This window comes from Notechis scutatus, chromosome 1 (assembly GCF_049901735.1).
Source record: "Notechis scutatus isolate UNSWTSFEM ecotype Mainland chromosome 1, rNotScu1.2, whole genome shotgun sequence".
Lineage (NCBI taxonomy): Eukaryota > Metazoa > Chordata > Lepidosauria > Squamata > Elapidae > Notechis > Notechis scutatus.
In genome coordinates this window covers 81,530,623-81,557,632 of record NC_142009.1, presented here as the reverse complement: position 1 = coordinate 81,557,632, position 27,010 = coordinate 81,530,623, and the positions used below count along the sequence as shown (strand labels likewise).

Below are 27,010 nucleotides of genomic sequence, written 5' to 3'. Positions count from 1 at the left end.
ATAACTGCAGGTCCATCCATCTAAGGTAAAATGCAAGGGTTTTTGATGAGGTGGTCGCCGTGTTGTGAAATTGTCTAAGGAATTGTGTATTCATAAGACATAATCCAGTACAGTAGTATACAGAATTTACTCTTGAGGAGCAATAACTTTTTATCAGATTGTGTATTAATTAATACTTTATTAATAGTGTAATAGGCAGAACAAAGTATTTAAGAGTGTTTCAGATTCAAGTGTGCTTTAGTGTACTCAATAAATAATTCTTAACTGAATTAATGAAGAAATTAAAGTTATCGAATAAGGATTCTGTTCTATTCTGCCCTGTCCTATCGAATCTTATTCCCTGGCATTACCATGCACAGCAGCATTCTTAGTGTTTCTGTGTTTTCGGAAAGACCCAATAGAGGTAGCATCTTTTATGTATTCTCTTTGTCATTCTTTTTCTTGTACTATAAATATAGAAAACACAGGTCTATTTGTATAACTATTTCCTATTCATAGGAGAAATTAATTCAGCTACAAAGGCCACACATGACGAAATGGTTCAGGTACATAGTGCTGGTTTTATTTTTAGTAAAACAATATGAATAGTCCATTTTGTAGGGTTTGTACATATGTAGTTTTCATTTTTCTGTGATCATACTTTTTGATCTTGCTTTTTGTAGGCTTTTGCCCCCTGGCAGAGTGGCCCTTACAAATATAAAATCTTAAAGTCCCATTTTTTTTAAAACATGAGTTTGATTCCCCTAAAGCCCTTAGGTAGTAAGATAAGTTAGAAGTAGTAACTGATAAATATATCTGTAACAGGCATTTTTAGTGAAAGAAAAGGTTTCATCAGATCTATGTCTTTATATTTTTTTCATTTTTAATGCCCAAATTCTTTTGTGACCAGCTGTAACTAACTGGTGTCTAGATTGTCTGTGCTTTCTTTTTCGTTCAAAGCTCTCTCAAGCAACTTATGCATTGGTTCTGCGGCCTCCTGTCTTTGCCAATTTCCAACAAAGAAATAGACCAAAGGGCTGACACTACTTTTGATAGCGTCAAACAGCAGAGACAGTTGAAATAAAGTTGGGTTACGAAGTGCCTTAACCCACTTGCTTATAAAATAACGAGTATGAAATGTAAAAATACAAACAAGAGAAAGGATAACCATGATAATGAGGGTGATATCAAGTCTTGATTTGGTCCTTTGCTTTGGTCTTTTCCGCATTCTGATAAAAAGGGACAAAGCAGAGAAGGACATGATGGGGAACAAAAACATAAGCTGAACAATAGATTCAAACATTGATGCACTGTGACAGAAAGAATTGCTTTCAGAGTGGGATGAAAGCAATTTTGGGTAGCAGGAAACATATAATGTCAGGGCCACTAGAGAAGACCAGAACCATATTATGCAGCATATATTCAATGTGAATTCCTTTGGACGGTGCTGTTGATAGTAGAGAGGGAAAGAGACCATGAAATACCTTTCAAAGCATGTAACTGTTAATAAAAAAATGCTGGCATTGCTTGACAATGAATAAATATTCTCCATTGCCCGTGAAAAATAATAACTGACATAAAGTGATGTCAGAAATACACTAAACACTATAAGGAAGTAAGCAGCCACAATAAAATCGGCTATTATCAAATTGAGAATATAAACTACGAATGTTGTCTTCTTCACCTTGGTGCAGAGCAGCCAAAAGACAGTTGCGTTCCCAATCAATCCCCAGAAACAGATTGGAATGGATAAGGCTGCCACTATTTCCGTGGAAAGCCCTTTGTTCCTTATCTGTAGCCAATTATTTAGCTCTGTGTCATTTGTTTTCATTGTAATAGCGTGAGAAGATAAGGTAATTGCTTCCGTCATCTTGCCATGGTCATTGTTCAATAATTCTTCTCAATCTGTCAAAATTAAACACAATTCTCATTAATAAGCCTCTTACATATTTTACAGAAGTAAGAAACACTCAAAAGTATTTCTTGTCTGGCAATAATACTAGTATTATCATTGTGTTTCTTTCACATAGATTTATTGCAAGACAAGAAATGCTAACTGGAATGTATGCTGACATAAAGTCTGTTTTCTGGGAGTCAGAATATATGTTTATATTGATATTTTAATAGGTCCTAGGGTGTTATTCTGTATTCTAGAAATGTCCTTTGGCTTTTCCATTGTAACACCGTTAATAGCACAATGCTTTCACTGGAAATGCTACACTGGTGTTGTCCTTTGTCACACCTATTTGCCAAAAACCTACTCCCAACAATGTGCAGAATGCTACAAACATACATTTTTGTGCATTTGGTCACCAGCCCATTCTGAACAGATTTAGTGATAACTGGATCTATATGGTCCATTTTCCATCTAATAATTTCTCCTTAAAGACAGGAGAACATCTTTAAAGTATTGCCTCAATACTTAAAGTATTGCTTATTTCTGTTATTCCCAACTAACATTTCAAGATGTGAGACGCAATTAATATTTGGTTAAAGGGAACTTTGCACAAAAGTGCAAAGCCCTTTGGGACACCACATTATCCAGGGCAAATATTTATGTGGAAAAACCAGCGGTACTCAGGAAACAAACATCTATATGAGAATGTTTACATTTAGGCACAGCAACCCCTACTCAAAAAAAAAAAAAAAAAAAAAAGAGCCAGAATTCGATAGGACCTTGCAATACATCTTGTTTTAAGCTGGAAGGAATTGCAAGGCCCTGTTGGGAACAAAGATCCAAGTCAGGGAAGAAGAAACAGTGGCCTCCAGATTCAAACTATGAAGCCAGAAAAAGGCAGAATTATTCTGGAAATTTCCCTGGCGCAAGAGTTTCTGAAGGAGAGACTATTCTAGAGGGAATGTACTGAGGGAACGTACTTCCTTTGCCATCTCTTCTGTAAAGTTACCCGTCTTGTTTCTGTGCCTAGGAGATTCCCAACTTCCAGCACTGCAAACCAGAGTTGCTTTTGGAAAGATGTCAGAAGGCACAGGACGTATATGCATTAGTTATAGTTACTGATTTGGTGTTCTCAGGAGAAAAATAAAACATTAAAAAATAAAATAACACATTACTGCAACATGCTCTACATGAGGCGACCCTTGAAGAGTATATTCAGAAGCTACAGCTGTAAAGAATGCAGTGGCATAGACAATTCTGGAGGTCGTTAAAGTGGTACGTGTAACATCCACTATTATGTGGAGCTGCATTGGTTGCCGGTTTACTTCCAGGTCCAATTCAAGGTGTTGATTATCATCAGTGGTGGGATTCAAATTCTTTTACTACTGGTTTGGTGGGCGTGGCTTGGTGGGCGTGGCGTGACTTGGTGGGCATGGCAGGAGAAGGATACTGCAAAATCTCCATTCCCACCCCACTCCTGGGGGAAGGTTACTGCAAAATCCCAATCCCTCCACACCCCACTAACCTGCTTTCCAGCTCCGTTCTCCTGTGTAGTGCAACAAAAGAAGACCCAGCCAATGAGAGGCAGAGAATAGTTGGGGGTGGGGCCAGTCAGAGGTGATAGTTGCTAGTTCTCCGAACTACTCAAAATTTCGGAAATTTTATGTCAATGTAAATTGCCTAGGGCAGTGGTCCTCCACCTTTCCAGCAACACAGACTGGTAGTGACTGGGAGGTGGAGGGGAAAGGATGGTTTTGTATGCTCAACCTATTCCCATGCATGCACATATGAAGTGTTACATGCTCGCCTGCTGCTTGCAGGAACCAGTTCCCAATGGGTTCTACATACCGGTACCGGTGTGCAGCAAGGGGTTGGGTACCTCTGGCCTAGACTCACTTTGGTTAGGTGAGGTGGCATAAAAATTCAATAAATAAATAAATAAATGAAATATTTATTTCTCCAGAAGGATGAACTCGGCAACTTCATGAATTCTCTCCTTTAAAAAAAAAAAAAAATTCTTTTCAACTTTGTTTCTACCTTGCTTATTTTCTTCCCAGAAGCTTGATAAGACCTCACAAGATCTGCGCAGCTTTGGTGAAATGTTCCAGCGCAGCCAAGGAATATGAGAACCTTATGACCTCACAGTGGTTCCTACTTCCACTGTGATGACATTTTCAAAGTTACCACTAATCTATTGACTGGGGGCTTGGAGGTCAATACATTTCAGTGGTTGGCAGATGAGCTGGGCCTAAAAGGCAAGGTTTTAACTTTCTGAGCAGGTTTTTTTTTTTTTTTACATTATTCCATTAATTTGTGGATTATTATTATTTTTTTACTGAAGATGAGGGTGCAAAATAGAAGTGTCTCAATATAATGTCTCAGTATTTTTGTGTGTTGCTCTGACTGATTATAGACCACAATAATCCTAAAGTTGAACTTTGTCCTGGTTTCAGAAATTGTTCAGAAATTAATAGTAAGATGGGATAGGAATTCATTGCTGCGACTTTCTTGTCTGATTCTATATAGTCCCCTTATTTTAGTCTAAAATATGTACATTAATATCATACCTTTCCTCCTGGAGTTCAAGCTTTAGATCAGGGGTGGGCAACTATGGCCTTTTTATGGCCTGTGAACTTCAACTCCCAGAATTCCTGAGCCAGCCATGTTGTCCACAGATCATAAAGGGTTTATAGTTGCCCACCTCTGCTCTAAATTGCCCTCCAATTAATCTCCAAAACAACATTGTAGGGTAAATTGGCTGAAAGATACCAGGTGAAAGATACCAAACTCACTAGTGAGTTTTCATGATAGGGTGGACTTGAACTAAATCTCTCCAATCCTAGTCCATTTTGTGGTCCAGCTTCAGGAACTAGGATGAATGCCAGAGCGCTTGACACAATGTTCTTGCAAGTGTGCTGAATCCAGCTGCATGCCAAACTTTGAAGATCCTGGATCAAGCACACACTGGCTTAGTTGGTTTTCTTTATTCCCTTTCTGATTTTATCCTATCACGAAGACTGCAAGTAATTCAATGATCCTTGAGTAATTCTACAAAAAGAAGGCAATAAATTATCCAGAACAGGGGTCTCCAACCTTGGCAACTTTAAGACTTGTGGACTTCAACTCCCAGAATTCCTCAGCCAGCTTTGGCTGAGGAATTCTGGGAGTTGAAGTCCACAAGTCTTAAAGTTGCTGTCATGCCCCTGTTGGAATCTGATTCTGAGGGGGAGGTCGAGCAACTGACAGGGAGTGGGAGTATGGCTCTGATGGCTGTGGAAGAAACTGGGAATGGCACAGTCCGGCTGGGCATTCAGAGGAAGACCCAGGACCACCCCCTCTTCATCCTAGAGCATGCAGGGAGGAAAGGAGAAGGGAGCAACGTGAGTTACATGGGTTACGGGGGAGAAAAAGGCCCTGATTTCCTTCATTAGCTGCAGCTGAGAAAACAGGATTTTAAAAGGGCATTTGCGCACAGCACCTTGCTGGAAGCAATGCATCAATTATCTTGGTTTGTCAAGTCTTATCTGGGTTCCAGCGTCCTCCCAACTGTGTGTGTTTCATTATCTTTTGGAAGTCTGCAATTCCTTATCCTGCCCTGTCTCGTTAATTGCTGCAGAGTGGTTTGTGTTGGATTTTATTTATAATTTATATATACTTTGGGTTTGGGCTGAATTTCTTCCTTTTAAAAACTGTTCTTGGGAGAGTTTTTTTTTTCTCCAGCCGATGATAACTGGACATTGGGGGCCAAGTTGGAGGAAGAGAAGAGAAGAGAAGAGAAGAGAAGAGAAGAGAAGAGAAGAGAAGAGAAGAGAAGAGAAGAGAAGAGAAGAGAATTCTTTATAGGCCAAGTATGGTTGGACACACAAGGAATTTGTCTTGGTGCAAATGCTCACAGTATACATAAAAGAAAAGATACATTTGTCAAGAATCATAAGGTACAACACTTAATGATAGTCATAGAGTACAATAAGCAATCAAATCCTACTAGGAAACAGTCAATATAAATCATAAGGATACAAGCGACAAAGTTACAGTCACACAGTCACAAGTGGGAGGGGATGGGTGATAAGGAGTGATGAGAAGATTAACAGTAATAGTAGTGCACACTTTGTAAATAGTTGAACAGTGTTGAGGGAATTATTTGTTTAGCAGAGTGATAGCTTTTGGAGAAAAACTGTTCTGGTGTCTAGTTGTTCTGGTGTGCAGTGCTCTATAGCGTTGTTTTGAGGAAAGTAGTTGAAATACCGTGTTTCTCACATAATAAGACCGGGCCTTTTTTTTTTTTTTGACCCTGAAAAACGGCTAGGACGTCTTTTCGGGGGTGACTTAATTCTCCCCCCTTGCATCCTCGGGTGGGTGGGCGGGCAGCGACAGCTTGGATATTCGGGAGACCTTCGGGTTCGGGCCACCGTTGCTGCCCCTTCTCCCTTGCTGCCGCGGCGTTTGGCGCAGCCACGTGCGGCCAGTCAGGGCTCCTCCCTGCAACCGGAGCCCTGAGGAGACACTTGGCTTCAGGTGCTCCCGTCTTCCCTTTGCTTTCGAAGGTAAAGCGAATTATTTTACAAAGCCTCCCCTGCCCGAGAGGGCAGCCCAACCCCACGTGGGGAGGCTAATCTCCCGGGGCCTCTTCCGTTCCTCCCGACCTCCTACGCTGCGCGCCTCTGGCGCACCGGTCCTTCAGCCCAGCGAGCTCTTCCACCTCAAAGAAAGGCCAGGCGGGCGGCTGCGGGCAGCAGCAGCGGGTCTGAGCCGCTCGCAGTGGAAACAGCCACCACCCATAGCCCGACGCGGGAGAACGAGCGAGGTTAGCGCCCGCCAGCCCGGGCGAGATTTGGGAACGAGGGGCAGGAGGAGGCACGCACATACCCGCGGCTCACTTTCCCAGCTTTGCCCAGCCCTTACGGCTCTGGCGGCGCCTCCCGCCGGACCCTCCGCTCATCCTGCCAGGGCCGCGCCCGATATGAAGTGCCCCAGCAACGCAGGCAGCACCATATCCGGGCATGCAACAAAAGTACTTACTAACGGCAAGCCCCCGCTCCCCCAATTTCGCATGTTTAATATGGGGCTTAATTTGGGGGAGGGGCTTAATTTGATTTTATGCCAATAAAACATGGTGGGGCTTCCTATTGGTGGAGGCCGTATTGTTGGAGAAACACGGTAGTTTATGTCTGGGATGTGAGGGGTCTGTAAATATTTTTACAGCCCTCTTTTTAACTCGTGAAGTATACAGGTATTAAAGGAACTTTACCTACTTTTGTGACTTTGTTGCTTTTGTGCCACACCTCGGGTCATCACAGTTGCCAAGGTTGGAGATCCCTGATCCAGAGGATACTTACAGGGGTGGGATTCTACCATTTCGCACCTATTCTCTAGAACTGGTTGTTAACATTCTAAGCAGTTTAGAGAACCGGTTGTTAGAAGAAATGACTGGCCTAATCCTGTAAGGAAGGCAGGACGGAAACATTCTGGTGTTGCTTATAGAAACTGCCTCTCCATTAACCCTTATTACATTCTTGGCAGGACTAGACTTCCTGTCTCAGGAACCTCTCTGGAGGTTTTTTTTCCCTCCTTTGCTGGTACTTTGCTTGTGTGGAGTGACCATTCAAAGTTACAGTGGCACTGAAAAAAGTGACTTATGACCATTTTTCACACTTACGACTGTTGCAGCATCCCCACAGTCATGAGAGGCCAGGCGAGTAGATGCGTGCCTTGATGTGAGTGATATCGAGTTGGCCACACCCAGCCAATAACATGACCACCAAGCCATGTCCACCCAGTCACAAGATCACCAAGCCACGCCCACCACCTAAGCCACGCCCACATAACTGGTTGTTAAAAAATTTGAATCCCACCCCTGGATACTTACCTCTGTTTTTCAGTTCCTGTTTCATGAATATTGACTTGAGATTAGCTCTAAGAAGCTTTACATTCCATTTATAAGCAATTCTCGACTTACAACACTTTTATTTAGTGACAATTCAAAGTTACAACATCACTGAAAAAGGTGACTTATGATGATGACCATTTTTCACACTTATGACCACGTGGCCAAAATTTGCTGCTTGGCAACGGGTTTCATATTTATGACAGTTGCCATGTCCCCAGATCATGTGAACAACTTTTGTGACGGTCTGACAAGCAAAGTCGATGGGGAAGCCAGAATCTCACTTAACAACCGGGTTATTAACGACTGCAGCAATTCACTTAACAACTGTGGCAAGAAAAGCCGTAAAATGGGACAAAACTCACTTAACAGATGTCTCGCTTAGCAACATAAAATTTGGGCTCAATTATGGTCGTAGGTGGAGGACCGTCTATCTGTAATCGTAAAAAGGCTTGACCCACATAGTGGGAGACCCAAAAGAGAAAAGGACTTGGTAAATATGGAAAAAAACAAAAATACAATAGGTAGGGTAGGAAACTTTATCCTGTATCTACAGTATAGGAAACCAGGGCCAAAGCCAGAATGCTACATTCCAGGAGGGGCTTAATTGACAATAGATTGGCAGATGAAAAAAAGGCCAACAACAGACAGGCAGATAGACTAGCTTTTTCATTCCTAGTCTCTTATGGACAATTTGAGATTCCATTTTAGAATAGAATAACAGAGTTGGAACGGCCCTTGGTGGTCTTCTATCTAGTCCAACCCCCTGCCTGGGCAGGAAACCCTACACCACTTCAGACAAATGGTTGTCCAACATCTTTTTTAAAATTTCCAGAGTTGGAGCATTCACAACTTCTGGAGGCAAGTTGTTCCACTGATTAATTGTTCTAACTGTCAGGAAGTTTCGCCTTAGCTCTAAGTTGCTTCTCTCCTTGATTAGTTTCCACCCATTGCTTCTTGTCCTGCTTTGGAGAATAGCTTGACACCATCTTCTTTGTGGCATCTCCTGAGATATTGGAACACTGCTATCATGTCACCTCTAGTCCTTCTTTTCATTAAACTAGACATACCCAGTTCCTGCAACTGTTCTTCATATGTTTTATCCTCCAGTCCCCATATCATCTTTGTTGCTCTTCTCTGCACTCTTTCTAGAGCATCAACATCTCTTTTACATCGTAGCGACCAAAACAATGCAGTATTCCAAGTGTGGCCTTATTATAAAGTGGTATTAACACTTCAAGTGATATTGATTCTATCCCTCTGTTTATGCAGCCTAGAACTTAATGCTAGTTGCTATAGTGTATGTGTGTGTGTACACACACACACACACACACACACACACAAGAAATACCTAACTTGACAATGTATAGTTTATAAGCTGCTCATTTTTACCACTCGAAAAATACACTGTTCTTTTCTGTAGCAAGAAGGTGCTTACAGTATTCCCAAGAAATCCACTGGATCTGAAAGAACTAAATCTGGGCAAGTTACTCCTAATCTGCCAGGTGTAAAGAATCAGGACCACACATTAAATTCCGGCTAAGTTGATTTGCTGCTCATGCCTATACACAAGATTTTATTTATTTATTTATTTGATTTGTCAATCGCTTACAAGATAACAGGTATAAGTATAAACATAGTTATGAATACATGAAATGGATACATAAAAAGTAAAAGAAAAATAGGATTCTGGTCAAATAATGGTCAGCACTAAATTGGCACTAGATCAGAATTAACAGAATTTGGGGGTGGGCGGGCTGGATTTGGATCCCTGTTGAAAAGTAACGACTCCAGGCTAATTCCTCTCTTGACTCTAATTCCCAGGCTCTGCCTCTTCTTCTCTTTGAACAATGCTTAGAACAATCAGCCCTTCAAAGTAGACCAGTCAAGAAAGAGAGACCCAGAGATTCCAGGAATGCTATGCTGTGGGACATCTTAATTTTAAAAGACCATCCAAAACCTTCAATTCCCTTTTTTAAGGTCAATAAGGTCAAGATATGTTTTTTTAAAAATCTTTTTATCATGCTGTCTACATTCCTGGGGTTGAATCATTGTTTTACTAGTCTTACTCCTCTTTTCGATGTCATAGCTAAAGTCCTCTGTAAGCAGGGGTGTGTCAGGCTTTCGGTGAATTCTTCAGAGCCCGACACTTCGATGGTAGCAGTTTGGCATGCCACCGCCTCAATACTCACAAGCTGTCCCGATGCTCACATGTTGCTCCGAGGTGTTGCCACCGCTGCCCCAATGCTCGCAAGCTGCCCTGAGTCTGGCATGTCTGTTTCGGCTTCAAACGGGCGAAGAATGGCGATGCCATTTACAGCCCACGCTGCAGCTGCACAAAGCCGCTTGGATGGGAACTCAGCTGTTTGGCGGTCCTGGTTTGACAGCCATCAGCTGTTCCATGTAAAGAAGGCTGTAAAGATCGGAGTGATAGAAGAACAGGAGATAGAGTGGGGTTAGTATTACAGTGGGGTTAGCATGGTGTGGTCTGGGTGTTGGATGATGTAAATAGTGAGTTTGTTTAGGCATAAGTAGTTACGGGGTGGAGGCATGGATGGAGATGGGCAGATGTAGGTTAGAGGGGTGGGGTTATTAAACAGCTATATTAAGCGCTGAAAGGCAGTAGCTTTCAGTGCTAGCTTTGCTTGGAATTGTTCCAGTGTTGCCTTTGGTACTATTGTGAGAGAAACTGAAGAATTAAACCCTGTTTACAAACATTAAATGTGAGTACCGCGGTTGGTCAGTGTAACTTCTCAATTGCCCAGCAGGGCTGACAGGGTGTCAAACTCAAGGCCCACAGACCAGATCCGGCCTGCAGAGTGTTTAGATCTGGCCCGCAGGGCCACCCTGGAAACAGTGAAGGACCGGCCAGCAGTGCCTCTGCTAGTGAAAATGGAGCTCAGGAGGGCTGTGTGCGGCTCTCCTGAACTTCATTTTTGCTGGCAAAGGGTTGCAGGAGGCCGTTGCAGCCAAAAACGGAGCTTGGGAGCCTGTTTTGCTGGCAGAGTGCTCAGGCCAGCACATGAATGACATCAAGCTGGCCCACCTGGCCATGCCCACCCCGGTCCCCTGGAGGTCAAACACAACCCTGATGCAGCCCTCAATGAAATCAAGCTTGACACCCCTGCTCTATAGTATGGATTCAAAATCATGTTAAGTTGCTAAATCAAATCCAATTCAAATTAAAGAACGTATGCACGAATTGATACAAATCAGTCCAAATCTGTCACAGTCCAAATTGTCCACAATGTTGTAGATATGAATCAACTCTTGCCTCAGCCCACTTTAAGGAGGGTCATTGGTTGAAGTTTTTCTTGGTGATGTTTGGTGAGAGGAGAAATAAACCAGAGGAATCCAACAATTGCTTTCCTTAACATCTGCATTCAACTTGTAAAGACAGTTCCATTTGCTGGCCTCATTGCTGAGGCAGGATAGGGACAGGTCATCAAGGCAGCTCAAAGATCAGGATTTTTTTTTAATGCAGCCTTGAGCCCTAACTAATGTATCCAAAGGGCAATGTCTTGATTGCATATAATGGCTAAAGATTTGAGATATGTTGTTCGTAGAAGAGGGTAAGCAAGGCCTAGAAACTTGCAGGTCTATTAGAAGTAATGAGCAAAGCCAAACTTTATACAAGAAATGCACTCCATTTATTCTGGAACTCAAGGCAATAACCAGTTACAATGGCATACTTTTTGATAGCATCCCTTTGGTACAATCTTCTTGAATAAGCTCTTGCCTACTCTTGTGTTGTCCCATCATCCAACAGAGCTCTCTCAAGTAATGTTTCGAAAGAATTTCTACAATCAAGCTTTGTTTTTGAATAGCCAACAATCAGGTAGACATAGGGGTTCCCACTGCTGTCTATGGCATCAAGAAAATGAAGACTGAGAAAGAGAATTGGGATATGGATTTTTGGAACCCAACGGGCTATGATTTCAATAATCCTCACTGAAGCAGCAAAGAGAAGAAACAGAAGAACGGTGGCCACTATAGTGATGTCAAGTCTTCTCAGAGGAGCTTCCTGGGATGCAGGCAGCATCCTTGTGAAAATAAGATATGTAGAAAAGACCATGATTGGAAGAAAAATGAGGAGGTTGATTATCACTCTGGCCATTTTCGTAGGCTCACAATGCTGATTCGCTTCCTGGAGTGACGTATCAATCTCTAGATTGCAAGTATAATGTAATGTGATGGCTAGCAGGCCAGATAAGCCCCAAAAAATGACACTCACGATTTCTGAGAAATGCGCGGGCCGACGAAGTCGATACCAGGCTGGGAAAAAAATCATGACATACCTTTCCGCAGCAATAGCTGTTAGCACATAGGTCTTGGCATTGAACCCAAATGCATGTGCCAGATCCATTAAATGTAATGTATATAGACTGATAGGAACAGCTTTCAAAAAGAAAACAAAAACAATAACATAGTAGATGAGTACAACAAAATCAGCCAGTACCAAGTTTAGGAAATACACAGTAAAGTTAGTTTTCCTGACAGAGCAGCAGAGAAGGCAGAAGATAATTGCATTCCCAAATAATCCTAAAATGCAGATTGGGATGGAAACTATCGTAATTGATTTTTGCAAAGTGTATCCAGTTTCCAGTTCTGCCCCAGCATAGTTATGTTCTCCAATAGTATGAAAAGACAGAGAGTATGTTTCTGCCATCTTGCAGCTATCAGTTTGTGATCTGCCAAAATCAAACACAAAAAGTATTAGTAAGATGATAGGAAAACTTAAGTGAAATCAGCTTTTCAGATAGGAATGCTTGTTTGGTTGTACCCACAAGATTGGGTAGAAAAATCTAACTTGAGCATCATCTTCCTCTGGCTGAATGTTTTGTACTGGATCATACGTCAGGGATCTTCATTTAGAAGGCACACAGATGATGCTTACAAAAAGTGGTCTGAGCTTTACAATTTAGCAGTAAGATATACCATAGATCAGGGCTGTCAAACGCGCACCTCACGGGCCAGATGCATCACGTGCTGGCCATGCCCAGGCCCAGTTTAGCGAAGCGGGGAAAAGTCACAATACATCACATGACGCTGCCGTGACGACTCGAGTTTGACACCCCTGCTATAGATGACCCATGATTTTGCCAGGAAGTTGTCCCTGCAGTTTTCTTGGCAAGATTTCAGAAGTGATTTGTCCTTGGCTTCAGTGGTAGGATTCAAACATTTTTACTACCGGTTCTGTGGGCGTGGCTTGGTGGGTGTGGCATGGCTTGGTGGGCATGCAGGGGAAGGATACTGCAAAATCTCCATTCCCTCCCCGCTCCTGGGGGAAGGTTACTGCAAAATCCCCACTCCTTGCCCACCCCACTAACCTGCTTTCCAGCTCCGTTCTCCTGTGCAGGGCAACAAAAGAAGACCCAGCTGATCAGCTGGGACTCGGAAGGCAGAGAATAGATGGGGACGGGTCCAGTCAGAGGTGTCATTTGCCGGTTCTCCAAACTACTCAAAATTTCCACCACCGGTTCTCCAGAACCTGTCAGAACCTGCTGAATACCACCTCTGCTTGGCTTCCTCCGTGGGCTGAGAGGTGACTGGCACCCGATCATCCAACTTACTTTGTGCCTAAGGTGGGACTAGAACTCGTAGTCTTCTGATTTCCAGTCTGTCTCTTAAACACTACAACAAACTACTCCATTAAAATATATCAAACAAACAAACAAACAAACAAACAAAACCTATAAAAACACAGAGCACCACAGATTCAATGAAAAAGATTTTTGCATGACTAGGGAGGGAGAATAGAGTGGGAACTAGTCTGATGTCCCTTAGGACAGGGGTCCCCAACCACCGGTCCGCGGAAGATGTTGCCAAATCTGAAAAGCTACTAAAAAAAGTTCCCTATTGGAAGGACACCTCCTAAGGGCCTTAATGCCCAGGAAGCAGTGGTGGGATTCAAATTTTTTTTACTACCGGTTCTTTGGGCGTGGCTTGGTGGGCGTAGCAGGGAAAGGATACTGTAAAATCTCCAGTCAGAGGTGGCATTTGCCGGTTCTCCAAACTACTCAAAATTTCCACCACCGGTTCTCCAGAACCGGTCAGAACCTGCTGAATACACACCTCTGCCAGAAAGGCATTTATATAGAAAAGTTACTTTTCAAGGAGTTTCATCCAGGAGTGGACAAAGTTTCTGAGATTTGCGGCGCACATAGGTTGCTTGGTCAGTAATTCTGGGAGTTGAAGTCCACATATCTTAAAGTTGCTAAATTTGAGAAATACTATGCTAGAAGCCGGCACCAGCTTTCATTCTTTATGGGTTTTTTATATTAAAAGAATCCTTTTAAATTCAAGTGGGATAGAATGTGGTACCAGCCCAGTTTCTATCAGGCGGTACCATTTTGACATCTGTAGCTGCAGTATTTGATAATAAACTATAATCCATGTTACTTGGGAATTAAATAGGACACATGACTAGCAAAGAGTGAATTGGGAATTATGACATTTTCACCTTAATAAGAATTTATGAGACAAAGAACACATCAATTTAGGTATACAACTAATAATAACTTGAATACTTCATTTACATGGAAGATTAATTTCATTAATTGTCATACTTTACTTTACTTACATGGAAGATTAATTGTCATAATTAATACTGATACAAACTCAAGGTAAACCGCTCCAAACTCGACTGCAGAAAATACGACTTCAGCAACAGAGTGGACAACATCTGGAACGCCCTATCAGACTCCATTGTTACAGCCTCAACCCCTCACAGCTTCAACCTCAAACTGTCTACCGTGGACCTCACCCCATTCTTAAGAGGTCCTTTAAGGGGGCGTGCATAAACACAGCAGCGTGCCTACCGTTCCTGTCTTACTGTCCCCATTTATCTGTATTTACTCCCTTTGTTCTTGTTTATATTTATACTTATACTTGTTATTTTGTACAAGTTTGACAAACAAACCAACAAATAAATAATCCAGTGGAGATTCCTAATAATAGGCAGGGGCAGATTATTTTCTAGTTTCTCCTTGCCTTGACAGTTTCTCCTGTGCCTCCTTCTTAGCCTTCTAGAAAGAGCTACAAGAGAGGTTCACCTTTTAGTTGTACCAGGGGCAAATGTGGGAATTAAGAGTTACAACCAGTTAAACAGAGATCTAAGATGCTGTGTGTACTATGAGGAATACATATTTGATGTTAGTATTGGAGGTTGCTTGGATGCTTCATGGATAATTTGTCTCTGATTTCCACAGAGGCAAAACACAAGAGCTACTAGAAAGGAGGGAAAATAAATAAACAAACAAAAATGGTCAAATATACTCAAAAGTATTTTGCTTCTCTGAAATCCCGCCTCTTGCTTCTTTTGGGCTTGTTCAAAAATATGTGACACAGTCATTAGAAGATGGTCTGTTCACAGTCCTTCAGATTCCCTCCATGTTAAGAAGTCAATTCTATCCCAGAAGGCAGGTATATTTGATTGGTACCAGTTCTATTTTTTCTGGTTGGATGACTAAACGGAGGGACCCATCTACTGTATAACTAATTGGTGGTTTAATTTGGTCTCTAAATTATGTATATTCGAAATGTATCAACTGGTCATAGATGAAAATAAGATTTTCATCCTTTTCATCTATTATTTCGTTTCAGTGATCATATATTCAATCCAGAGGTGGTATTCAACAGGTTCTGACCAGTTCTGAAGAACCAGTCGCAGAAATTTTGAGTAGTTCAGAGAACCGGCAAATGCCGCCTCTGATTGGCCCCACCCCCATCTATTCTCTGCCTCCCGAGTCCCAGCTGATCGGCTGGGTCTTCTTTTGTTGCCCTGCACAGGAGAACGGAGCTGGAAAGCAGGGTAGTGGAGTGGGGAGGGAATGGGATTTTGCAGTAACCTTCCCGTGGAGTGAGGTGGGAATAGAGACTTTTACAGTATCTTTTCCCTGCCACGCCCACCAAGCCACGCCCACCAAACCATGCCACACCATGCCTACCAAGCCATGCCCACAGAACGAGTAGTAAAAAAGTTTTAATCCCACCACTAGCTGATAATGTCTTTAGACAGAAAGTTATTGTAATAAAACCATAGTGATGTGACCAATGATAATAGCAACAATATTATCACTTTGATAAGAATAGAAGCTAAGTAGAAAACTAAATACTACCGTTTTCTACACTCCAGTTCCCTTTCAGTCTTGTCTGATTATGCTTCTGCCTTCATATGAAGCTTTATTGCTTGCTGCAAAGGCATGGCCAACTGCAACATGATAATGGGTGTCCTATGTAATAAACAGAAGATGATATTTTCATGACCTCATAGAAACTGTTAGCTGCTGTGTTGCAAAGTTCACAGAGTCACTGCCCTTCATATCATTTGAGATCTAACTTCATGATTTTTTCCTGAAGTCTCACGTGATCAGTCTGATAGATGAACCATTCTTAGAATCAAAAAGATCATTTGTTTTTGTTTTTTTGTTGATAGTCCTCAAAACTCAGCCATGAGTTTCTGCTGGGATGGCTTGGATGGCATGAAAACAGGATTGTGAAATGGCAGTGATTCTGCTGCTTCCAGGTCGGAAGATTCTATAACAGGGGGCTCAAGGCCCAGGGGGTGCTGAGATCTGGCCTGTGGGGCTGCCCTGGAAAAAGTGACGAACGAGCCCACAGTGCCTCTGCCAGCAAAAATGAAGCTCGGGAGGGCTGCCCATGGCCCTCCTGAGCTCCCTTTTCACTGGCACAGGGTTCCAGGAGGCCCTCCCAGCCGAAAATGGAGCTCAGGAGACCGTTTTTGCTGGCATAGCGCTCAAGACACCACAGGTGCCCCCCGACACAAGTAATGCCCATCCTGGCCACATCCCCCCCACCCCCCCCTGAGGTCAAACACAACCCTGATGCGGTCCTCAATGAAATCAAGTTTGACACTCCTGTTCTATAACAGTCTATTCTCTTCGAATTCTTTACTTTAAATCGGTTGCTTCTATTATGAACTGGGATTTGATTTCATTGGTGGAAGTGAATAATGTGTGACTTAAGGTAGGAATAAATTAACCCTACAAACCCATAGATGGCCAATATGTCTATTCTGGATGGGGTCGTATTATGTACAGAGGATTATATTTACAGCTGAGAAATATCCAGAATCCAGCATTATTGCTGGATATCAGAAGGAAGTCATGGCTAGAAGTGTTACTCCATTAAATTTTAACCATCCCCACTTTGTAGAAGAATCTGATAAGATGCCTAGATGGGAGTGGTCCAAAATAATAAAAGTGGAAGTTTTGACTTTCTTATACCTTCCCCTTGCTGGCATGCCTACTTTCACCATCGTTTAAAATTCTCATTGCTTCATAACCCAGTAGCCTATTTTTTCTTCTTCTGTTCAGTCACGTCCAATTCTTGGAGATTGCCTGGATCAGTTCTTACAACTTTTTTGGCAAGTTTTTTTCTGAAGTGCTTGCAATTGCTCCCTTTCTAGGGCTGACAGAAAGTCACTGGCCCAAAGTCATTCAACTGGCTAAGGCAGGATTAGAATTCATTGTGTTCTGGTTTCTAAGTTGATGCCTTAGCCATTACATCAGCCTAATGGTTCTCAGCCTAATTTTATTTAATGAAGTATAAAGTATAATTTCAAGTTTATTATGGATTCAAATTCAGGCTACCCAAATGGTCTCACTTTAGATCATTAAGAGTTTGTCCTTTTCTCTGTCTTTGATAAAAATTATGCTGTTTAAATTGCTAAATCCATTTATGTTAACGTTAAGCAAAAAAAACCAACAGGCTGTTTGGGAGATGACCTTGAAGAAGGAATACAAGAACTGTTGAGGTCAATTTAGCCGGAGGAGGGATGAGGAGTGAGAAAAAAACCACAAGATAACTCTGCTTTGATTTTGTATGTATAAGAGGGAATAGAAGAAAACTCTAATAGGCTTTCAAGATTCAGTAATTGTAACTTATAGTAATAGTAGACCTTATACTGTCTGTTCCTTGACCTGCCCCACCTTGACGAAATCACATTTGATATAATATCATGTGTTTGATATCATCATGCTGTATGCAATGTCATTTGCACTCCTCCCCAGCTCATTCCTACTTCTAGAAATTCAAATAGCTAGCTCATGTGGTAGGTCATGTGCATGGAGAGCAGCAAAAATGGCCCCATGTAGGAATTATACCCCAAACATCAGGTCTGTCAAACTCACGTTGTCATGGTGGTGTCATGTGACGTATCAGGACTTTTTTTCCCCCTTCGCTATACTGGGCATGGGTGTGGCCAGCATGTGACACATCCGGCCCATAGGTCACAAGTTTGACAGCTCTACCAAACATGTTTAAATCATCAGCCACTAACCAAGTTGAATGACCCTACTAGTGATTCTAGCCGCACATATTCACATTAACTTACCTGTAATTGGGTGGGATGCTACTGGTTCTGCCCGGTTCTATAGAGCCAGTAGCTCTGAAGAGCAGCAGACATCGAACCAGTTCTGTGTTTGCTGCTGTTTGGCCCACCCACCTGCCCGGGCTCTTACCTGTCCTTTGTTTCCTGCTTTTTCAACCTCAGTACTTTGCGTGGCACAGCTGAGGTTGAAAAAGCAGGGGAAAAAGAGGCTTTTCAAATGCTGCACACCTGCGCGCGTTTTTCAGCTGTCCTGGCAGCACAGCCTAAGGTTGTTTTACACGCGCACGCAGCACCGAACCGGTAGTAACACCAGTTGAATCCCACCCCTGTGTGTGATCTCTGTAACCTGTGTTTTGGACCCATGCCACTCCTGGCTGGTTAAAGCCTCCAAGGAAGCGACATATGATTGAGTGCATGAAGGGACTAATACCTATTTTAGGGAATGGGTGAGTTTGTCAGGCTGGAAGGTGGTAGTGAAAAGCCCCCTTTTCTAACCAACTGTGTTGAATTACTTTTGTTTTTGACTCTTGATGGAGTAGCACCAGGGGTGGGATTCTACCAGTTCGCACCTATTCGCTAGAACCGGTTGTTAACATTCTAAGCAGTTCGGAGAACCTGTTGTTAGAAGAAATTACTGGTCTAATCCTGTAAGGAAGGCAGGACAGAAACATTCTGGTGTTGCTTACAGAAACTGCTTCTCCATTAACCCTTATTACATTCTTGGCAGGACTAGACTTCCTGTCTCAGGAACTTCTCTGGAGGTTTTTTTTTTCCTTCCTTTGCTGGTACTTTGCTTGTGTGGAGTGACCATTCAAGGTTACAATGGCACTGAAAAAAGTGACTTATGACCATTTTTCACACTTACGACTGTTGCAGCATTCCCACAGTCATGAGGGCCAGGGGAGGAGATGTGTGACTCGATGTGAGTGATATTGTGTTGGCCACGCCCAGTCAATAACATGACCACCAAGCCATGTCCACCCAGTTACATGACCACCAAGCCACACCCACCACCTAAGCCATGCCCACAGAACCGGTTGTTAAAAATTTGAATCCCACCCCTGAGTAGCACTTACCCAGGCAGAACTAATATACAGTTTGGGGATCTTCCTGGATTTGTAGCTCAAGAAGCAGTTGGTAGCTGGCAGCTCTGGCTAGGGACCTTTTGCACAGATACATGTTGTGCATCAATCACACTTATTTGTGGCCTGGGATGCCCTGCCTAGGATCACTCATGCCTTGCTCACTTTCAAGTGATGTTCTAATATCTTAAGGGGCTGCCACAAAGTACTTTTCAAAGTACCTGAAGGCAAGACAACACGCAATGGATGGAAACTAATCAAGGAGAAAACCAACGTAGAACTAAGGAGAAATTCCCTGACTGTTAGAACAAGTAATCACTTGAACAACCTGCTTCCAGAAGTTGTGGGTACTCCATCACTGGATGTTTTTAAGAAGAGATTGGACAACCATTTATCTGATATGGTATAGAGCAGGGGTGTCAAACTGGTGGTTCACAGGCTGGATGTGTCACATGCAGGCCATGCCCACCTCAGCTCCACGAATGGGGAAAATGTCACAAAACATCATGTGATGGCAATGAGACGCTGCGAGTTTGATACCCATGGTATAGAGTTTCCTGCTTGAGCAAGGGGTTGGACTAGAAGACCTCCAAGGTCTCTTCCAACTGTTATTCTGTTAAGCTGGCTTATTGCAATGTGTTCTGCGTGAGACTATCTTTGAAGACCTCCTGGAAATTACAGTTGGTCCAGAATATAGCATTTTGCGTGGTAATAGACATCCTTCAGTTTGCCAATAGTACACCATTGCTGTGTGAGCTGAATTGGCTGCCAGGTTATTCCTTGGATGGAATTCAAGATGCTAATTATCACCTTTAAAGCCGGGACATTTGAAGAACTTCCTCTCTTTGAGGGTATCTGCCCAGTGAAAACAATATGCAATGAATGTAGAATGTAGAATACTTTATTGGCCAAGTGTGATTGGACACACAAGGAATTTGTCTTGGTGTAAATACTCTTAGTATACATAAAGAAAAGATACATTCATTAAGAATCAAGAATCATAACGTACAACACTTAATGATAGTCATAGAGTACAATCAACAATCAAATCATACTAGGAAGCAGTCAATATAAATCGTAAGGATACAAGCAACAAAGTTACAGTCCTACAATCACAAGTGGGAGGGGATGGGTGATAAGGAGTGATGAAAAGATTAACAGTAATAGTACTGCACACTTTGTAAATAGTTGGACAGTGTTGAGGGAATTATTTGTTTAGCAGAGTGATGGCTTTCGGGGAAAAACTGTCCTTGTGTCTAGTTGTTCTGGTGTGCAGTGCTCTATAGCATTGTTTTGAGGGAAGGAGCTGAAACAGTTTATGTCCGGGATGTGAGGGGTCTGTAAATATTTTCACAGCCCTCTTTTTGACTCGTGCAGTATACAGGTCCTCGACTGAAGGCAGGTGAGTAGTAATTGTTTTTTCTGCAGTCCTAATTATCCTCTGAAGTCTGTGTCTGTCCTGTTGGGTTGCAGAACCAAACCAGAAGGAATAAAGAAACCATTAGAGAGCATTTCACCGAGGCGGCCGTCGTTGGCGCCATCGTGGTTGTAAGAAATATATGAGAAGAAAACGTCCATACATGTTGTTTATCCACACACACAAAAATTAAATTAAGCAACACCAAATTTATAATAATTCAAACACTAAAATAAAACACCAGGGAAGAAATAATCTCCAAGAAGAAGGTGCCTCCTGCCACCCATTGTGCAGCTAACAAAGTCTTACAGAGCTGAATAACAGAAACAAATTGTCTGTTGGACACTCACATCTCTTACTGTTTTGCCAAGTGCCAGGGCAGTGATCAAGCAATTTGAATCTTTTGGATTCAAAGACAATAAGCACGCCAGTAAATAAAGGGATTTGAAACTTTATTATTCGCTCAAGCAAACAGATTTAAAAGCGTAATGTAAAAAACATACATACAATGTACCATGATACCCAAATCTCTTACAAGCTGCCAGGAGCTCCTTAATAATAACAGCAGAGATACCCTAAGGGCAGTCAATTTCCACAGTACTCAGTGCTAGGATCTATGAAGATGCTCCCAACAAACAACAACCCCAACCTTTTAATCAAAATTTGGCACCATGACTTCATGGCTCTGCTGTGGTCAGGAGACTACAAAACCTGGCCTTGACTAGATGGCACATAACTTCAGGATGGAAATAGAAAGTCTGAGATTTTCACAATAACGGTTTGCAACTATATGAAAGTTTTCTCCCCCCTTTATTCAGGAAAGAAGAGTAAAAAAACAAACAGGTTGATCTCAGAATGAGCTCTAAACTTCTAAACTTTTCTTAATGTGAAGGAGAAATGTGTCACTAATCTCCTCGAAATAACAATGATCTTCCACACTGCTATTATGCTTTCTTCACCAGCAACAAAAATGATCAAAAACAGGAAAATCGAGGTAAACCAGCTAATAATCAAGATCAGCCCAGATTGACATCCCCATTATTTTCAGGAGATTATAAACAAAAGTAGAGCTGCAGCAGATATCTTGCTGTCCTTTCAGAGCTGTAGAAAAATGTCCTTTTCTTCTTCCCTGAATCAAATAATGCAGTTCTAGTTTCCTCTTCTACATCTGGCTGGATTTGTGGAAATGATATTTTTAAAATCCACAAGGAAGAAACTCAAGAAACAGTGCTGAGAAGCCAAATGCTGGAGGAAGAAGTGGTGGTGGCAAGGGCTGGAGAGTGACTAGTGGGAAAGGTGCTTCCTTTCAGATTATATGGACCTTGATGCTCTGATAGGATAATGCAGGATTAAAGAGGTATAGTGGCATGGCTGAACCCATAGGATGTAAAGGAGGCATTTTATTTTTCTGGAGTTCAGGTATAACGATCCAAAAAAAAGGTGCATAGTCAATGAAGAAAAGTTATACCTGTTTTGCAGGAAGCAATTAAATAGGAAGTCAAGATGAGCATTACATATATATCCCAGGATATTATATTTGAGTATGAGTCACATTGAGTGTGTATCACACCCATTCCATCTGTAATTATTCCCCACACATTTTAAATCCAATCCATTGTTCCCTAACTTTGTCCTCATCTTCTGCAGATGTGCCTAAGCACGTTCAGCTATTATTTTCTTCTTTCCTAGGAAATAAAATGTTGTCCTCTTAAGGAAATCAGCATCCACACATACCTCTAATGCCATTACTTTTAGCAATATTGGAAGTGAAGAGAGGGTTGTGTGGGTTTTTCGTTCTTCATAGCTAAAGTAAGAGACACTGGTTAAAGCTTATTGCTAACTGTTATTTTTCTGTTTCAGCATGTCAGCTCCATTTTCTTTGCAATAAAATGAAGAACGGGCACACATATAAAATAGTTCTACAAGAAACAAACAAGCCAAAACAAATGGCACAATGCAAAAGAAGTTTGCACATGGACACAATTAGCACGTTGGCCCATGCTTCATTGCATGTTGAAGAAAACTGGATATCTGAAGAGCCAAGAGACTTCTTAATTTGCCAAAAAATATATAATCAAGGTTATTGAGAAAGGCTCTATATATCAGCTGCAAACAATAATGTTGATTATCTAAAAAGCCAACCAAAGTAAAATTATATATCCATGTCAAGGTAAGAAAATGAAAAACAAAATCAGGCCTCAGGTACAGAGGTGGTGTGATTAGAGATATGGAAATCTGCCCTGGCAAATCATCATCCTGGAATGTGTTAGAGACTTCATAAGCAGCCTTTTGAATGAATCGATCAGTTTTCACCAAATGGATCTGTAGAAAGCTGCTTTTAGTGGGAATGAGTCACTGTTTCACTGCTTGCATGACCCAGGGATTCATCATTGCAGGATCTATAGATCACTACCTGCAAGGGTTCCTTGGAATGACACCTTTTCTGTCTTCCAACAAAAAAATAAACAAAAGGATTGAGGCTGCTGTTGATTACATTAAGCAAGGAAAAGCTACGAATGATGGTCTCATTTATGGGCAGTGTTGGCTGCATGTATTCTATCAGAGAAAGGATCTTGTGAGGCATAGCAAAGATAAGAAAGAGAATGACTGTGATAAGGATAGTGCGATAAAAGCGAGCTGGAGATTTTATCTTCGATATTTTGATAAACAGACTGAAGCTACAAAAGACCATAACTGGCAAAAATATCATGAGAACAGTGACAATGACTGCATTTTCAGGATAAATATCTCCCAAAGAGATGTATTTCTGCCAACATATATAGTCCATTCCCACCATGATACAGGAGAGGCCCCACAGGACAGTGCACAGTATGGTGGAAAGATGCTTTGGCCGTTTAAAACGATAGCAGAGAGGGAAAAAGGTCCCCACATACCTCTCCACACTAATTGCTGTCAATAGGAAAAAACTGGTATTGAATCCAAAAAAAGTCAAGATATCAAATGCTACATAGAAATGCACACCAAAAAAAGCATCTTCCCATACAATTAAACTGATAAAAAAGGTTATGTGACAGAAGAGGACACTGAAATCAGCAATGGCTAAATTCAGTACGTATACTGTGTATTTAGTGTTTTTGATTCTACAGCAGAGAAACCAGAAAACAGCTCCATTGCTGAAAAGTCCAAAAACAGAGAAAGGTAGAGTAATATATAACAATATTGTCAGAGCCTTCTCTTCTGGGAGTGAATCTTGGGTCTCATTTATCTTGGCTGCATGAGCAGTAGGCACAATCTCTGTGATCAAGGCATGTATGGAGTGGCCAGTATTCTTCTCTTCCCTGTAAAAATAGAAAGAACCCCATCATTATTAAGACTGTTGAACTTTGTATTGCAGGGGTGATAAACTCAAGACCTGCAGGACAGATCCGGCCCATGGAGTGCTTAGATCTGGTCTATGGGGTGCCCCTTGAAACAGGAAAGGACCGGCCCACGGTGCCTTGGCCAGAGAAAACGGAACCCGGGCGGGGAGTGCCTAGGCCACCACAAGTGCCCCAGACACAAGTGACATTGAGGTGACCATGCCCACCCTGGCCACATTCCCCCAAGGCCAAACATAACCCTGATGCGGCCCTCAATGAAACGGAGCTTGACCCCCCCCCCCCTGTGGTATTGCAATGAAAAGGATTCGGAAAGAGCCATCTAACAAGACAGATTTCTCTCTTTGATTCCCTACAACAGGGGTCCCCAACCACCGGTCCGTGGACCGTACCGATCCACGGAACAACTCCTACCGGTCCGCGGCTTGCAGGCGCCGCCATCTTTTTCATGAAAAAGTGCTTCCGGTGACCTTTTCCGGTAGAAAGCTCACCGGAAGCACGTTTTCATAAAAAAGATGGCGGCGCAGCGCTTCTGGTGAGCTTTTCTGGGTAGAAAGCCATTTCTACCCGGAAAAGCTCACCGGAAGCTCTGGCGCCACCATCTTTTTGATGAAACGTGCTTCCGTGAAGTCACGGAAGCACTTTTTCATCAAAAAGATGGCGGCGCCCAGCTGATGCCGGTACCGGGCCGCGGCGTCAAAAAGGTTGGGGATCACTGCCCTACAACATTCCTGTTAACACTTTATATGAGTAGATATCAGAGATGGTATTCAGCAGGTTCTGACCAGTTTTGGAGAACCGGTAGCGGAAATTTTGAGTAGTTCAGCAAATAAGACCTCTGACTGGCCCCATCCCGATCTATTCTCTGCCTCACGAGTCCCATCTGATCGGCTGGCTCTTCTTTTGTTGCCCTGCACAGGAGAACAGAGCTGGAAAGCAGGTTAGTGGGGTGAGGAGGGAATGGGATTTTGCAGTAACCTTCCCCTGCCACACCCACCAAGCCATGCCACGCCCACCAAGCCACGCTCACAGAAACAGTAGTAAAAAAAATTGGAATCCCACCCCTGGTAGATATAGTGAAATAGTTTCACACTTTAGCAAATAAATTGTTTGTGAAGTTTTTAGGCAAGCAGTCTTTTTTCCTTAGTATTTGCAGTGTGTCTACCTGCTCTACTCTATCTACCTGCTCTTTTCTTCTTTTTGCTTTCCAATTTTAACAAGTTCTGTGAAAGCTCTGCGGTAAGAAAACAAGATTTTTATCTCCACCAAACTGGCTCCTCTGTATGTGGATGCAGCTATTGCAGCTGGCAGCTGAATAAAGGGAAGGTCACTCTGACAAAACAAGCTACAGCACAATACTTTTGGCTCTTCTTGGCACCTAAATGTGTGTGTTTCTCTTTCCTCCCTATTCCCTTTTCCATTTTTTGTTCTTTCTTAAACTGTCCTTTGTTTTCTGAACAACTCTCATCTCAACAACTCTCTGTAGTACTAAATTCATTTTTTTTTCTGAAATACACATGGGACAGAAAAATTCCCATGCATTTTCTTCTCTGAGTTCTTGTTCTGTTTTACAGCTAATCTTTTAAGCAAGAAGAGAGTTTCAAACAATTATCATGAGCTGAGTGAGACGTTCTTAAACTGGTTACTTATGTTTGCAATACACAAATGCTTCAGCTTGCTCTAAGCTGGAATAAATAGACCAAGACCAGGAAGCAGATGGCCTTGGGTGTGCCACTCAAAAAAAAGAGTTCTTGGCAGAAAGGTAGCTGGTAACCTGGGACTTCCTGAACTCCCTGAAACAAAAATCCAGTAGCCCAGCTGGTTCAGAGGCACCCTAACACTGTTGAAGGTGAGTCTTCTCAGACATCTTTGCAGAATCTGCCTGGTCATGGAAGGCTAGTTCAGCCCAAGGCAAATCTAGTGTTGTTTGATGTTAAAACTAACCCTAACACAAATCCCACATCTGGTTGGATATTTCCAGTAGACACTATTCCTCCCCCCTAACTCAGTTGCGACAAGTAATATGGCTACTTAGTTATTAAGTAGTCAACAACATGATTGTATGTCCTGTTTTGGACTGTACCTCATATTTCTAGAAATCTGTAGTCTTCCAGATTTACTAGGTTTCAACTAAATGCCAAAAGAAGTCAACATGAAAGAATACCTTCCATTTAAATAATAATAATTGTGCTATTAATGTAAGTCTGAAAATGTTGTAGAAAGTTTCTCCTTCTCTAGAAATTGCCTATCCAGCCATTTGATACAAGTTTGACAAGGGCATTTCAGTCCACCTCTTTCTGAAATATTTGCCTGATCTTCAAGGCTCAGATAGCAATCCCATCTGTCATAAAAATTCATGTGGTCTACTGAAACGTACACTATATCTCCCAATAGGGAAGAACTTTAGATTTGATGGCAGGCATATGTGCCTTTGCTGTTTAGCCCAAAAAAGGAAAAAGTTTCTTTCGCTTCTAATTTTTTCAAAACCTTGCTGAGAAATATTTTAAAGATGAGAAACCAGTGACCCCAAAATGAAGGGCAATATTCAAAGATTCTGTAGGGATTCTGACAATCCCCATCTGGGAATCTCCTTATCACAGGAGACTAATCTCTAAATTTGGAGTGACACTGGGAATTTTAACAGAAGGAGTGAGAGCATTTGAGGAGGGGGAAAAATGAAAACCAAGAAAACATATTTAGGGAACATACTTAGTAGATGGAATAATAATGCCTACATCTGCAGTGAACATATTTCCTTATATTCCTAACACGTTTTTTTAATTTCTAAACTTATTGTGCAAAATCAATATCCATAATTCTAATGCAATTCTGTTGATAAATTAGAAAGGCTAATGTTGCATTGAGTTATATAGGCAGGGCAAATCCCCTTTATGTAAATGGTCATTATTTGATTACTTAACACTGAAATTCAGAGTCAGAGCATACCTAGAAGCTCTGAACAGGGCTGAGAAAGACCCTCACTAAATTTCTCAAGAACTGCTGCCAGAAACTTTGGAATATCAAAGGCATTGAAACCTCTCCTTGTTCCCTAAAGCATA

The 27,010-nt window shown here is 42.0% G+C and overlaps 3 protein-coding genes across 3 annotated transcripts; all 3 read right to left on the bottom strand.

Annotated features, from left to right (window-relative positions):
* Positions 1-895: 895 nt before the first annotated feature.
* LOC113417086 (mas-related G protein-coupled receptor member X1-like) lies at positions 896-1,849 on the bottom strand. The gene is made up of 2 exons (XM_087942399.1): positions 1,464-1,849; positions 896-1,208 (listed from the first exon to the last, which is right to left on the bottom strand). Exons 1-2 carry the CDS (start codon positions 1,847-1,849, stop codon positions 896-898), a joined length of 699 nt encoding a protein of 232 aa, XP_087798525.1.
* Positions 1,850-11,499: 9,650 nt separating this feature from the next.
* Positions 11,500-12,429, bottom strand: LOC113417085 (mas-related G protein-coupled receptor member H-like). Its single transcript, XM_026675298.2, has one exon. The coding sequence runs from the start codon at positions 12,427-12,429 to the stop codon at positions 11,500-11,502; it is 930 nt and encodes a 309-aa protein (XP_026531083.1).
* Positions 12,430-22,754: 10,325 nt separating this feature from the next.
* On the bottom strand, positions 22,755-26,039 carry LOC113417032 (proto-oncogene Mas-like). The gene is made up of 2 exons (XM_087971917.1): positions 26,035-26,039; positions 22,755-23,912 (listed from the first exon to the last, which is right to left on the bottom strand). Exons 1-2 carry the CDS (start codon positions 26,037-26,039, stop codon positions 22,952-22,954), a joined length of 966 nt encoding a protein of 321 aa, XP_087828043.1. The 3' UTR covers positions 22,755-22,951.
* Between the last annotated feature and the right edge of the window lie 971 nt (positions 26,040-27,010).